This window comes from Protopterus annectens, chromosome 16.part0 (assembly GCF_019279795.1).
Source record: "Protopterus annectens isolate FY-2018-M chromosome 16.part0, PAN1.0, whole genome shotgun sequence".
Classification (NCBI taxonomy): Eukaryota; Metazoa; Chordata; order Ceratodontiformes; family Protopteridae; genus Protopterus; species Protopterus annectens.
Genome location: NC_056750.1, coordinates 806,680,864 through 806,696,544, shown reverse-complemented (window position 1 = coordinate 806,696,544; position 15,681 = coordinate 806,680,864). Strand labels below are relative to the sequence as shown.

Here is a 15,681-nt window from a genome sequence, read left to right as displayed (position 1 = left end):
GATTTTTGAAACCACATTTTGCCACTTACTTTCTGACCTTTGGGATAAGGTCTTGTAGGTAGGGAAAAATGGACTCACACCTGGTTAGTTTGTCCTTGACCTTGGGCCCGAACAGGGATGAGCCATCGAACAGAGCATTCACAAAGGAAGATTTAAAGGGCTCCGCGAATTCATACAAGCGCATCCAAGAACACCTCCTTAGGGAAATTCCTGAACCCGCTGCTCTACTTGCTCCATCTGCTGCATAAGAGATCAGTCTCATGGAGGCATTGACAACTGAATTTAAGGTAGAGAGCTGAGAGGAAACTTCATCTGAAACCCCTTCAGCTACGGAACCTTGGAGAGTATCTCCTAGCTCTTTCAGGAGGTCTCTCTTTAATCTAGTATAATGGGTAAGGTAATTCAGCAATCTGAGGACAAAAAGCACTAAAGAAAAAAATGCACTTTCCATATCTGTCCGTTGTACAAGACTCCTTGCTCGGTGGATGAAGAGAAGATGATGACTCAGAGTTCCTTCTTGGTGGCTGCCACCGCCACCCCCATAGCATCTACTAGGACTCCCTTAGAAAGGTTCTGTCTGGTAGGGGTGTTATGAACTTATCTGGCCTCCTAAGAACAGGTTCCACTGAATCTGGAGACTGACACACACCTTCCGAGAAACTAGGTCCATAAGTTCATCGAAAGGTGGAGAGACCCAACTGGAGGAAGGGTGAGATCCGAAGGCCTTCAAGTATATGGACACCTCTGCCGAAGGGTTAGAGGACTTCCAGCCAGCTCTCTGTTTAAGTATTTCTAAGATGTCTCCAAAGGCAACATCATCAGGAGGTGACTGTGGGGACCCTTCAGCTTCATCAAGGTCTGTATCAGAAGTGGACTCTTCTGGGGAGTCTAAATGCTTCCTCTTACATAATCTCTTTTGAGGGACCTCTTCAGATGGGTAGTCTTGAGAGGCTTCAGAAGAGTGGGGGGTGCCCTGTGAGGCATCCTGAGACCTAGGATCTCTGCTGTCCTTTGGATGCAAGGATTAAGAGGCAGATATCAGTGTTTTTGGGGGAAGAACATTCTGTGATGACAACTGAACTGTTTGTGGAGACAGTACTCTCCTAATCACCTCAAAAGCTTCCCCCCGCCCCTTGTCTGAGGAAATCCCTGGATCCAAAGTAGTCGAGAGAACCCCCAGAATCAAGGACGATGGGCCCAAGGCTGAGGTAAGAGCTGAGCTTACCTGAGCCAATGCCCCGAGAGGCAAGGTCGGATGAGACAACTGTCTGATCCGACTTGCTTCCCTGGACCCAACTGGAGAGCGTCGCCTCCCAGACTCCTCGAGCTCCGATGGAGCCAAAGACATCAGAGCAATGGCTCCAAAGACCCCATTATAGGTCTTGGATCCGATGGTTCCACAAAATCAGACTCTGAAGTCTGAAATTGGATCGAAGTAGGAATCGGAGCAGAAGGGGAGGATGCAGTTGGATTTGAAGCCCTCGGGGTTGGATCCGATAGCAACATGGCCAGTGCTGGTGTCCTTAACCTCTGTACCATTCGATCCACGTCATCATCAGATAGGCTCCTGTAAGACAGAGTCAAGGGGGCTGGAGTAGGGGAGAATGGCTCCAGACTTGAGACTGGCTCCGAATATCAAACTCTGCTGGCACTGAGACAGATGGTGTCAGAGCAGTAGATTTGTCAGTTCCGATGGGCTTCGGATCCAGCATCGAGATTTTTACAATCTTTTATGACGGCTCCGATGAAGCACAGGAAGAGGAAGATCTCTTCCCAGACTTGTCTGATTTTGACGTTGGAGATTTGTCAGTTTTTGGTAAACCCAGACCTTTTTGTACAGCCTCCAAGAAGGGGGTTTTCAACAGTCCTCTCAATATCAATGTTTTTCTTCTCCAGGAGAGCTCTGCCGTTAAAGGAATGATAGATAGAGCAATACTCCTGGAGATGGGCAGCTCCTAGACAATACACACAAATTGTGTGTCTATCACTCAAACACATTTTTTTGCCCACATTTTTTGAAACGTGATGGTTTTGAATCCTTAGAAGACATTTTGACAGAGAAGAAAATAAGTAGAGAAGTTTTTTTTTTTTTTAAACAGCAAACGTTTTGACAATAAGCAAAGTATACTGAATTAAAGGAGAGCACAGCCCTCTAACTTAAACAAGCTATGCCTGGGAGATGGAAAGGAAAAGGGGAGGAGATAGTCCTCTAACTTAAATGGGCTAAGGGGGGAGGCAGTTCTCTAACTTAAACGGACTGTCTTCAAAAAGGGTCTTGAAGAGAAGACAAGCAAACAAGAAGAGTAAGCACACCCTAATTTAAACGGGCTATCTAAATTTTAAGGTAGAAGCTGGGAGAGGGAAAACAAGGCCTAGAGGAAAGACAACAGCCAACAGCAGGAAATAGCCACAAAAAACGGAACTAAACTAGCTATTTTTAACAAACAGCAATAAGGAATAAACAATTTCCAATGGAGAAATATATAATGAAAGGTATACTTAGCCAGAGCTAGTAGAATAAGCAGCCGATCTTGTTTAGCGGCAAACAAGATCTGAGGAAGTTTCCTACTGCATGCTGGGATAAGGTTTAGCCACGAGCTAGTGGAAGCTTAAGCTTGGATGGATATAAAGGCCAAGTCGGATCCGAACCCACCCTGGTAAGAATGAAGGCAAGAGAGGACAACACCACATCAGATATTTAAAACTAAATTGTCCAGCTATAAATCTTACTGTGGCTAGGGTAATCTTAACACCTATAGGCAGTAACTTTTATAGAGCTGATCTGTCAAGTCTAGATCACAATGAGGGAGGCAAAAAAAGGATTTAAAACAGACTCACCCAGTGCCTGTAAGTGATCCATCTGGGTGGAATGCAATGTCATACACTCCTTTGCTGTGGCCTTCCTGATGTAGGATCTCCTCCTGGACTTCCAGATCCCACAAACGCCAAGAGTGGTCATAGCTGCAAATTCAAAGAAAATTCCACATAATTCACTCAAAAATATACTCCTTCCGAACAGATTTTTCTACAAGATACATAAAAAGAGCATTAAAGTGTCCTATTAACTCACTGCATTTTTTAACAAAAAAAATAAGTAAATGAGACAGCTTTGTCTAGTCACCTGAGCATACCTGTTGGACACAGATCCAAGAATCCTTTAACCACTGGTTCTCAGATCTGTTTGGCAACCCAGTCTAATCTTCTTGACAAACTTTTTAAGATGCTAAAGGCAAAGAATTTGAGCTGTGATAAAAATACCTTTAATAGAAAAATGACTTCATTCTGTCTCAAAATTTTGAGAAAGATAATCCAGCACTGAAGGTACTGTAGCTGCATATGGATCCAAATATTTGCAATCTCCTTGAACAAAAAAAAAAACATGCCCTTGCTTTTGTATGTTGTTCCCTGTTGAGTTTCTGTGAAGAAGTAGAAATCTGAACTACCCAGAAGTGGGAAGTAAGGCCTCTGGCCATGGAGAGACCAGGGTGTTAAAATAAAGAGAATGGGTGTCTCAATCTGGGCCTGCCACATGAATGGGGAAGCAGGATCTTGAAAGACTGCACATCAACAGGGTTCTCCAAAAGATGAGGCCAGAGAAAGGGGGGAAAAACTTGATGAGTTCACACACAAATAAGAGTAATAAATGACATACAGGCTCAATAGCTGGAAAAGGTTTATAAGCTTGAAATGTTTACAAATGTTTAAGGAAAAGTGAGCATATAAACTCAGCAAGTATATGACTGTGATATGAGGTTGATGACCGTTTTGAATGCATGCGGAGTTCAATAAAGATGCGTTTAGCCACAAAAAGGTAGATAAGAAGCAAGCCCCTCCCCACCAGCCGCTGTTAAAAGACCAGACCACAGCAATGATGTCAGCATGGACAACTGTGGTGACAGGTACTCTTGAAAGGCCTACTAAAATGTGAGGAGGACTGCCCTCGTTATTAAGATAGTGACATAAAAGCTAGCCTCTGACTGTGCCCATACACCCTGGAGAGTCTGCCCTTTTGAGATTTGGCACAGAGTGACCATAGTGAGGTTTAGACTGTGCAGCTACCAAATCAGATGTGACCTGTACACTTCAAAAATTCTAATCTGAAGGCACATGTGATCTGCAAGCTGGGATCATTGAATTTTCATCATTTGCTAAAGAACTTGCATATAGTATCTTGCAGAATCACACATGTAGGTTCACAGGTTCATAGGATGATCCTAGGCTATTGGCTTGGAGGCCCTTATAAGCCTAGCCAAGAATGTTGCCCATGTTCCCTTAAAGTCAGCACCTGTTTCCCATGTTCAATAGGGGCACAGGTGGGATCCTAGGGGTTTATTTTCTGTTTCCCATCCAGTTGTCCAGGTTCCTCTTAAAGAGGGCTAGAGAGGTACTCTGTTTGACATGGAGAGGCAGTCTACTCCACAGATGGGGGAGTCTTTGATACACAAATCTATCTCGTCAATAAGTTCTACTAATGTCACAGACCAGGTTAGGGCCTTGCGTGCAGGTTGCATGAGTGGAGTTTGTCTTATGGATATGCAGCAACTCCATCAAGGCTGGGTCTGAGATGGCCTTGCATGCCAGACACAGGTCACCTCTGAGCAGTCTGTATGAGACTGAGTAGAGGGACAGGGCGTTTAGCCTGTCTGTATAGGATAGGTGTTTGAGACCCTGGATTTTCCTAGTCAGAAACCTCTGTGGTCTCTCCAGCTGCTACATGTGCTTGACAAGGTACATGCCGAAGGGGGCACTGCACTTGATAATGGGTCTGATAAGGGAGGAGTACAGGGATGTTATGATCTTCTTGTTCATGGATGAAGTACATTTATTTATGAGGTGGGCCCTGTAAAAAGCCTTCCGTACAACGGAGGCAACGTGGGGGTCAAAAGTCAGGTTGCTATCAACCTGGGTGCCCAAGTCCTTCACGACTGACTGAGTTCTTAGTACGTTATTAATGTGAAAATTAGTGAGGATGCCATTTTCCCTAAGGAGATAATGATGCATTTCTTGGCATTCAGTTTGAGGCTATGCTTTTGGCACCAGTCATTAGTCTGAGTAAGGCCTTCTTGGAGGATGTTCACATCACTGGGGGAATTTAAGACAGTGCCAGCTTGCAATCATCTGCAAATTGGTCAGCCACAGACCACTGGTTTTGACTTGCACCTCAGAAAAGTATATCCCAAACAGTAGAGGCCCCAAGACCGATCCTTGGGGTACACTGCTCATTACGGGTCTACTACTAGAGGTGGCTTCCTTTACTCTGAGTGGGTTCCATTACTGAGACAGTTAGCTACCCATCTGGTAACATACAGGTTGATGCCTAGCTGGGAGCATTTATCTATTATGCCCAAGTGGGGAATAGTGTCAAAGGCTTTGGCAAGGTCAAGATAGGCAGTGTGCCCAGTCTTCCCCTCGTCCATGGCTTTGTTGACTGTTTCGAAGAAGTCGACCAAGTTTAACAGGCATGATCTCCCTTTGACAAAGCCAAACTGTGTGGGGTCAAGTGCTTGGAAGATGCCAATCTCCTTGTTTATAAGGTCCATGACAACGCATTCTATGGTCTTGTAGATCAGGCTAGTTAGGCTGATGGGCCTATAATTGCCTGGGTCAGTGGACACTCCACCTTTGTGTAGAGGGATGACATGGCTGTCCTCCATTCAGCTGGGATGAAGCTGGTGCCCAGGCTTTGGTTGAATAGGTTGTCTAATGGAGCTGAGAGCTCATGTCTGAGTTCATGTAGGTACAGCCAAGGATATTATCGGGTCCCATGGAGAATGCATTTTTTGCCTTTTGAGAGGGCATTAAGGTCCTGCTCCCTGGTGATGTCCTGTTTTACTGATGAAAGGGACAGGGGGGTGAAGTTTTCACTGAACCTGTCTGCCAGCAGGTTGGCTATATCTATGGTGTTTGTGTAGGTGGTGTTACTGACCACTGGTTCAGAGCAGATTTGGGTGTTACCTTTGAGATTGCGGACATACGTGAAGAAGGCCTTGTGATTGTCCTTAGTGGATGTGGCCAATTTGGACTCAAAGTTAGCCTTACAGGATTTTACAAGTGACTTTATTTGCTTGTTCAGACAAAGGAGAGATTGCTTCTGACTTGGCACCTGTTCCTTCATGGTCCTGGACACCAATTTTTTCCTTTTATTATAGTGTTTGTTTATTGCTGCTACCCACCAGACAGGTTTACTTTTCCTTGAAGATGATGATTTGGTCCTGTCAGATATTGCTGAGTCCATACAGCTATGAAGGTGCTCATATAGTTTTTTGGCGTAGGTGTGGACATTAGTGCTAGCTCCAACTCAAGGGACGGTGGCTGTGAAGCTGCTTATACTTGCTCTGAGGAGACTGTAGTCAGCTTTGGAAAAGTTTTTTCGTTTGACCGTGACAAGGGGGGAGGGGTCAGGGGAGATGGTGACTTCAAAAGTGATCACTTCATGGTCAGATCTTACCAATGAGGATGACACTGTAGGGGGGCTACTCATGTTGGTTAGGACCAGGTCCAGGATATTTTCACCTCTTGTAGGGGTGTCAACCAGCTGATCCAATACACTGGCATTGACGAAGTCAAGGAATCTCTGGGCACTCATGTTTGGGCTAGAATAGGTCTTACACTCTGTTGTTGGGTAGTTAAGTTAAAGTCACCCAGGATCAGGGTGGAAGGTTGAATCTTGATGGATTCAAACAAGTCCAGATAAGTGGAGTGGGGGTCCTGAATCATGGTTGGGGCTCTGTGGATAGCTATGATTTGAAGGTCCAGATATGTGGTGTGGGTGTCCTGAGTCATGGTTGGGGGGTCTATGATTTGAATAGGTGCTTTGTCAACAGTTAACTGCACTTGGAGTGCCTCCTGTGTGTCATACCTTTAGACCAGCCTGGAGGTGTGTATGTCTTTGATAAATATTGAAACTCCACCTCCTTTGGGCTTTGTAGCCCTCCATTTGGAGTCTGAAAGTATGGTAGGATGAGTAACCTGGTAAGGCTGGGGTGCTCTCCACTGCTTTGAACCAGGTTTCAGCAACTGCACAAATGTCAGCATCCCCCAAGGCAAGGAATGCTTGCAGTGAGTGCAGTTTAATGCTAAGACTCCTACCATTTAGTAGCATGACCTTTAAATTTTGTTTAGAAGAATTTTTCATGTTGGTAATATTGTGCTCATGACTTTGCCTAAAAAACGCACTATGGGGGAGGCAAGAGCCTTTGCCAGAAGCCTGAAGCCCGGGGGAGACAGATGAAGGCCATCTCTGGCAAAGCATCATAGTCTGTCAATAATGTCTTCCCAGGCTGCCAGGTACTGGATCCCTTTGGAATGGCACCAGAAGCTAAGGCAAGTGTTAAAGTCAATCATCTTCTGTTTGTATTGAGGCATCATTCTAGGTGATGGTAGGATGCTGCTTAAGGCTAGGGACATACCTGCCTGGGACACGTATTCAACAAGCTCAATCATGTCTCTCTTCATATAGTCCAGAGAGGTGCATCTCAAGTCATTCACACAAACATGGACTATGACACAGTCATAACAGTACCTGTTGTTAACAGACTTGAGAGGGTGTGTGATATGGCTGATTCTGGCATCTGACAAGCAACTTACCTTGACTTTCTCCTTGTCTAGCCTGGTGAAGGACACATCTGTGTGTCTCACGATAGAGTCTCCTATGACTAGTATGTTGGGTTTGTGGCTGGGCCTTAGAGGCTATGAGACACAGATGCGTGTACTATGTATGATGCTTGGTGCTGAGGTTTGTGCTGTGCATGCGAGTTTTGCTTTGGAGGTCTCTTTAGATGTAGATTGTTGTTGCAGCCATCAAACCCAAAGCTCTCAGACAAAAATATATTGCTAGAAACTGAGACTGAAAAATTTGTCATATTAGGCTTTGTAATGGTGTGATCTTACTCATAGGAAGCATAGACACAATATGACAAGAGTTTCTGAAGTGCACCATATGAACATAAACATTTGAGAATGTATGTAAACAGAAAAAAATGTTAATATGGCTTGTTTTCTTATCTGTTAATGCATGTTTGCCTATGCCCTAACTGATAACTTGTCAAAGAAGTTAAAAAAGGCAATTTGAAAGGCTTCTTCTGAAATAAACTTGCTCAAGCCACTCAAATTAAATATGAGCCTGAGGTCTTTTCTTTTCTTGAACACCAAAAAAAAAGAACCTGAAGCACTACCCTAATCATTTTTGGGTTTGGTGGGACCTCTTGGTTGACAAAGAGGCTTAAAACCTCCTTTATTGACACATTTTTCTGACAGAGGGGGACTTCTAGCAAGAGGGGGCTGCTTGTGGAAGGTAACTGTAATTACTGTCCTTATCCACCAGTCTTGAAAGATGGCCAGATGCACCTGAAAGAGGAGGAACAACCAACCCTCCCGATAGTCTCCAAGGTAGAAAAGTTGGGCAAATTATCAGATGAATCTCAGCTGCTCTCCACTGGAGGGGGGATCAAAATTGCTATATTGTTGCAAATTATTCCTGCATATGTCCTGGTGACCATTCTGAAAGTTACCATGATACGTTTCTTTTTTTCCAGACCTCTTATTATTCTACACCTAAACCAAAGCTGAGATGGGCTCTGTTATGTTCCTGAAAAGGTGATCTATGGACTTTGACATCTTACATCAGTAGCTGAAAGTCTTGCTTTCCTCTTTCCATGTTCTTCATGTGTGCCATAACTTGTAGTCCAAAAAGAGTGACAATCAAATGAGTCATTTGTAAAGGTTGCCTTGATATCCTTAATGAAATCTGCCAAGCAAAGACAGGTGTGATCACAGAAAGCAATGACGACACTTGCCTGTCCAGGCCAAACCCACAAATGGAGTTATAAGGCTAATTTCATTGTGACGTTGGAAATGAATAAAACTGTTGCCTACTGCAAATGAGTTTTTAGTTGTCCATCAGAAAAACTGTCCTGCATCAGATGCAATTTGTCTAGTTCCTAAGAGAACATTACCATTGTGAGAGTAAAGAACAGGTTAAAATGGATTTCAGTGGATTTTTTCTGAAAATGTCAAATAAATGTTCTGCATTTCAGTGTGTAGAGTGCACACAGTTAACTAACTTGGCAAAAACATATATCTTGGCATTCATTGTTAATAAGAATCAGAAGTAAAATATTTTATCTATTATAAACCATGCAGCTTGTGAAATTTACTACCTATAAGCAGGTCAAGACAAACTCTTGTATGCAGCTGTGTCTCGTCAATATGATACGCAAGATTGGCCAAGGACAAAAAGAGTTATTCTTTAGGAACAGAATGTTTAAGATATGGAAAACAAACTGTCAGCAGACCAGCTTGAAAGGAAAGACTTATTCTGGCAAATTCTCTAAACTGCTGATGCAGACAGGAAAAGACATTATAAATATTGGAACTTTTTCTTTTGTATGAGAGACTGATTATTCTAAGCTGAAGTATGTTTTGATGTATATACCTTTCACTGTTAAACAAGATGTAAACCTCGCGCGCAGTAAATGAATGTCGTAATAGCAGAACTGTCTCAGTGTCTTCATTGAGTAAAGGTACAGACTACCTGAATAGTGTAATACCACTTTAACAGTGGCGAGACCAGTCCAGTACAAACAACTGTGGGGGGGGGGGGACCTGAAGAGGTGCCTCTCACAGTGTGACATTCCAACGCAGATCTTCTTAGAATCGATTCTTCTCTTCCTAAACTTTGTCCATTGACTGGAGGACAAACACTGCAGTGCAGTACAGGGCAGTACACTAATTCTCCTTCAGACAGTTGGTGATATACGAGGTCCAAATTTTCCACTGCCAGAAATTCATCTCACCAGCATCTAGTGAAAGACAGCAGAGAATTCTCCCACAACTGATTTTCGTGTCAAGACTGGCCACCTTGTCCTGAACATTTGTGGTAAATATTTTCTTCTGTTTTTCTTTTAACAATGAATGCAATTCATGATAATGCCAAGAAGTGCACTCAGTCTTTTACTTTTGATGTGTCTGAATCATATGTAGATGTGTGAAATTATTTAAATACATGGTATGATCAGCATGTGAGCACCTGTAATTCTTTATTAGGGGAAAACTGATAATCCATCATTATGCAAATGAATTGCTACCTTTGATTGGTATGTACATAAGGAAAAGTGCCACAGAATGTACAAAAATGTGCTATTTGCAATGATTTAAAAGTTGTCTTTTTGCATCCCTTGTCATAAACGTATTGTACAAAACCTGGTACACAACCAGGATAAAGTAATGCCTGAAGCACAGACCATGGTTCCTGTTGCAAAAGATTTGTTAGACGGTGATGCAGATGTCAACGTTTATACTTTATAGTCTGATTTGCAGGAGTTTAAGGATTGGATTGCTAAAGTTAGCAACCAACAAGATCTTGACCTCATGGGTCATTTTCAGACTTACTGTAATAAATGGAATGCATCTGATAAACTGCATACTGACACCACTGAATGTATAAAATAATTTTCTCAGTTTTTGAAAGTCTCACAGACTGAAATGAAGACCTTTACACAAACTGTTATTGAACAGGGCAGTAAAGCTACTGGTATGATAAAAGGGTTAATAAGTAAAATTGTCCGTTTGCAAGAAAAATATGACAAGCAACTGGCTGACACACAGCATGATGTAACTGTTGTAAGGGAGCAGATAAACACATTACGAGCTCAGTTGGAGACACAGTAATCTAAGGCTGCTAGAGCAACAGACTTGGCTAATCAATATCTTTTAAAATTACAAGCCCTGTTAGAAAAATATCAATCTAAAGCACTAGAAACTGCTGTTACCAGTCCTATCATAGCCTCAGCAGGTTTTACTGCTGAAGTTTATCATCAGTCTAGGATGTTAGAAACTCTCCTTAAGTGGGATGAACTGAAGGGTATTTTTAATAACATGATTACATTTGAAGTTTGGGTTCTTAAAACTGGAGGCACTGTATGGAATGATACACTTGAATGTTGTTTCTGGAATTTTATTCCTCAGCGTTTCATGGCTTATATTCAGCAAAAGCAGTATCCAATACAAACTAAACACCTATGAATGACAGCAGTATTGTTAGCATACACTAGGGGACAATCTCTCACACCAACACTTTTAGATCAGTTTCAAATGACAGTCTGTGATTCCCTGGAAGAACAAGCCGAACATTACCAGATGGTATATATGCTAGTTAATGACAGTGATGAAAAAGATATGAAAGATGTCAATTTTCAAAAAGCTGTTATGCGCTCCTTTCTGGACCATTTGGAATGTGTTCCAAGGGATACTAAACTTATTTATGAAGAATCTTCAAACACACTCACAGAGTTAGTAGATAAATTGCTGCAAACACATATTATGTGTAAAGATAATGCTATTCACAAGCAAAAGATTTACACTCCCCGTTCTGCACCCACTGTTAGTGAAGTAAGGGGAAGGGGGCATGGGAGATGGATTAATCAGGGACAGCAAATCCCACAGCAGGTAGCAGAATAATCACGCCAAGGGCAAGTTACACAGGGGCAACAATGGGCAGCATCAGCTCCCCCAGCCACTCCGCTTCTCAAGTTACTCAATCTACAGAGGGTCCTCAAAAGAGACAGCCTATTTGTTATTCCTGTAAACAGGTAGGTCATACTAAAAATGATTGCAAATATTATCGCAGATGGCACCAGGAACAAGAGGCAAAGGGTAAGTTTCTTACCGTGAAAAATGTTGATAAGCCACGTGTACCACGACAGCAACAGTAATGCAGCCAGAAGTACAAACACAACAGTACACTTCACAACAATATGTGACAGAGGGTAATAGGGGACTACAGCAACAACCCCTATATACCACAAACACTCAACAGTCAGTATTCCCAATACAGCAAAGGGATGGTGTGACACCTAGTGTCAATGTACAAGGTAATATTATTAGCACACAGGATACAACTGTCCCTTCTGACTTTGTTCCTGAGGGTCCAGTAAATCCTAATTATCAGCAGCAAATAGCCTTGCATCATGAACTTACTCAATCTTCTTATGTTGACTGCGAAGAGGTTGAGGAAACACTGCAATTATGTCCTTTACAGTCCATACCACTGATGATTCGGGGTGGGAAGTAGATCTACTATAGGGTTGTGACCCCCCCCCAAGTCTCTTTCTTGACTAACTTCAAGAAAGGGAAAGATGGACGACCACTTATCAACATTTGGGTAGAGGGGAACCTGTGGGAAGATGTTCTTCTAGACACAGGAGCGGATGTCTCAGTGACAGGTAGGCATTTGCCTCCTGCCTTGTCTAAACGTACATGTATTTCAGGTTTTAATGGCTCTGGGAGTCTAGCCATAGGTAGTGAACCTGTACAGGTACAATTCTCCTGTCAAGGGGAACCAGTGAAAGGGGTATTTTTGATGCAGAATTCTTCTGCTTCCACAATCTTGGGAATGGATATATTATCCAAAATGGAAATTGTCAGAGACCTTCCTAATGGCACTATATTGCAAGGACAAGGTCCCATGTTGTGTATGATTGAGGCAATACATGTATCAAACAGTTCTGAAAAGAGCCGTACTGTCAGCCCTACTGAATATGAAGTATGGTTAAAGGTAAAACAACAGTTCCCTAAATTGTGGTCTCAAGGGCCCACAGACTGCGGGAAGCTACAGGAAGCAGTTTCTGTAGGTAGTGACGAAGATTTTATTCCACCATTTCAAAAACAGTATACAATCCCAAAGGAAGCAGAGACAAACATGCAAAATTGCATACGATGATGGCTTGATGTGGGAATAATTCAAATGGGAAACAGCCCTACAAATTCACCCATATGGCCAGTTAAAAAGAAAGATGGCACTTATCGACTGGTTATTGATTTACGAAAAGTGAATCAATTCATGTCTCCCCGGACTAATCTGTTTCCAGGGGTCCCAGAGTTAGCAACAAGAATAAAACCACAAAGTCAATGGTTTATGGTCATAGACTTAGCTAATGGTTTTCTTTGCAGTACCACTGCAGGAAAAAGACTGGCAAAGGTTTGCTTTCACATTTAAAAATGAACAGTATGTCAAGGCACGGTTACCGCAGGGGTTTCAAAACAGTTCAGTTATATTTCACCAAATAGTTGGACAAATACTACAAGGTCTAGAATCTGATGATTCTGTTCTGCATTACACTGATGACATACTAATAAAGTCTGAAACAAAAGAACAGCATTTAACTAAAGTGGCACAGGTCCTTCAAACACTGCAGGAGGCAGGGTTTAAAGTTAAAAGTGAAAAGGTACAATTCATGTCATCTGAAGTAAAATTTCTAAGTACTATTTTAAGTCATTCTGGGCGTACTCCTTGTTCGGAGAGGGTGCAGGGAATTTTGCAAATGGATAAACCGGTTACCATTCCAGATTTGCACAAATTTCTGGGTATCATGAATTATAATTGGGAATTTATAGAGGATTATGCCAGCATGGCAGTTCCTCTGTATCACATGCTTTCTAGCCAGAAAGAATGACATTTTCTGGAGTGGGGACCAAAGGAAAATATGGCTTTTTGTGATTTAAAGGCAGCACTGGCAAAGCTACAGAATTAGTAGCTCCAAGTCTAACACATCCCTTTGTGTTACAGGCAGCAGCTGGAGCCAACACATTCTCTGTTGTGCTTTTACCGGAGTTGCATCAGGGCTCTGATTCTAGAACTGAAAAGAATTTACGCCCCATTACATTTTCCAGTAGGAAGATGACACATGTTGAGGGGGGATATCATCCATGTATTCAGCAACTTTTGGCAATTTACTGGGGGTTTAAAACAAACTGAATACCTAACAGCTTTTTCTAAAGACATTACAGTACAGACACAGCATTATGCCATACAGGCTTTGGTAAATGAGACTCAGCTAAATAAACTGATAAATGACGTCACTCAAGCAGTGTTTGCAAAATGGTTGGCATTATTTAGTGTCAAGCAAGTCACAATAAAGGCAGGAGATAAGTATTACTTATCTAATTTCATGGGATATGAAGGAAAACGACACAAATGCATTAGGCACACTTCAAATCCAGAAAAGCCCATTCTGTCTCCTGATTTTCAGGAAGACAGGCCATACGTCTTTGTTGACGGTGCTCGATTTTGGGACAATGGACAATATTGGACTGGATTTGCAGTAGTACCAAAAAAACCCTTCTATGGGACAGCCGACTGATTCAGTTACCGGGACACGTCTGCTCAGCGAGCTGAACTGGAAACAGTTCTTTATGTGTTACAGCATTTTCCACTTGTCAATATTTTTTCAGGCAGCACATACGTAGTTAATTCTCTGCGGCTGCATATGTCTACATTGGCAAGGAGAGGGTTTGTTAATAATATGGGCAAACCACTCAAGCATGCTTCTGTGTTACAGACTGTTTGGAATTTGGTTCGTAGTTAGTCCCTTGTGGGTTGCTACAGTATCTTAAAGGTAAAAGCTCATCAAAAAGCTACAAATAATTTTTCAGTTAAATAACTATGAGAACCAGATGGCAAAAAAGGCAGCCAAGGAAGGAATGCAATTGTATCCTACAGAACCACCTTTCTAGTGTACCAGATAAAACCACTGCACTACATGTCATACAGACATTTTCAGCTCAGAATTTGCAGCATGATTTGCTGCAGATCCAAACTAAGTTTAGATTGCAGGAAGAGTTAGAAAAATGTACTCTTATAGGAGAAAGTCCAGGGCAATATTATGCAAAATGTTTTGAAGAAGGTTATATACCGTACCAATAGGCATGACAGATAGTGAAAAGGTTAAAGGATATTTCTGAATTGTGTCAAAGCCTATAAGAAATGCGAGCATTCAAATTACGGTCAAAGGATCCTGTTTGGATACACAAATGTTACGGCCCATTGTAAAGAATAAGTACTGACATCCACAGTTAAAGAAAATCTGCGATTTAGTGCATGCTGAATACTTAATATGTTTGCAGGTTAATGCTCAATTGAAAAAAACGCAGTTACTAAGGGTAACTCCAGCAGATGGACCATGGTATGCCATCCAAATTGACTTTGCAGGTCCATTACCCCCAGCTAAAGGAGGGTACAGGCATCTTCTAGTGGTAGTTGATGTTTTTTTTTTCAAAATGAGTAGAAGCAATTCCTACAAAAACAATGATGGCTAAGGCTACAGCAGAAGCCTTATGGAAAAACAATTTTTGTCACTGGGGATGGCCACGAGTTATTGAATCTGATAACGGGCCACAATTTGTCAGTAAACTGATGAAAGCTTTGTGTGATTTGCTTGGCATCCATCAACAATTTCATGTTCCTTACCATCTCCAGTCTAATGGGATAGTTGAAAGAATGAACAGGACTCTTTAGGAACGCCTTAAGAAAGCCTGCTTGGAAAAAGGCGTAAATTGGGTAAAACATTTGCCTGGAATCCTGCTGGGTGTCAGAGCAACTCCACACAGTAAAACAGGGATCTCACCTTTTGAAGTCATGACAGGTAGAAAAATGCCTGTACAATTGTCATTCGATCCTACTGTTAGTACAAACAGACCATTATTAGAAATTGCACAGCATCAGCAATGGTTAAAAGATATTTCTGAATTGTGTCAAAGCCTATAAGAAATGCGAGCATTCAAATTACGGTCAAAGGATCCTGTTATGCCAGAAGAAAACCTTTCCTCTGGGACACATGTATTAATCAAGATGTTCCAGATGGACGGTCCATGGGATAGTAATTGGCAAGGACCTTTTGAAATAAT

General features: G+C 42.1%; 1 protein-coding gene across 2 annotated transcripts in view; it reads right to left on the bottom strand.

The window, feature by feature from the left end:
* PRPF4 (pre-mRNA processing factor 4) overlaps positions 1-15,681 on the bottom strand; it is a 981,057-nt gene that overhangs the window by 123,889 nt on the left and 841,487 nt on the right. For both annotated transcript variants that reach the window (XM_044058032.1, XM_044058033.1), the window contains exon 11: positions 2,839-2,961. In XM_044058032.1, the coding sequence (XP_043913967.1) occupies positions 2,839-2,961 (123 nt within the window). The remainder of the gene's footprint in view (positions 1-2,838; positions 2,962-15,681) is intronic.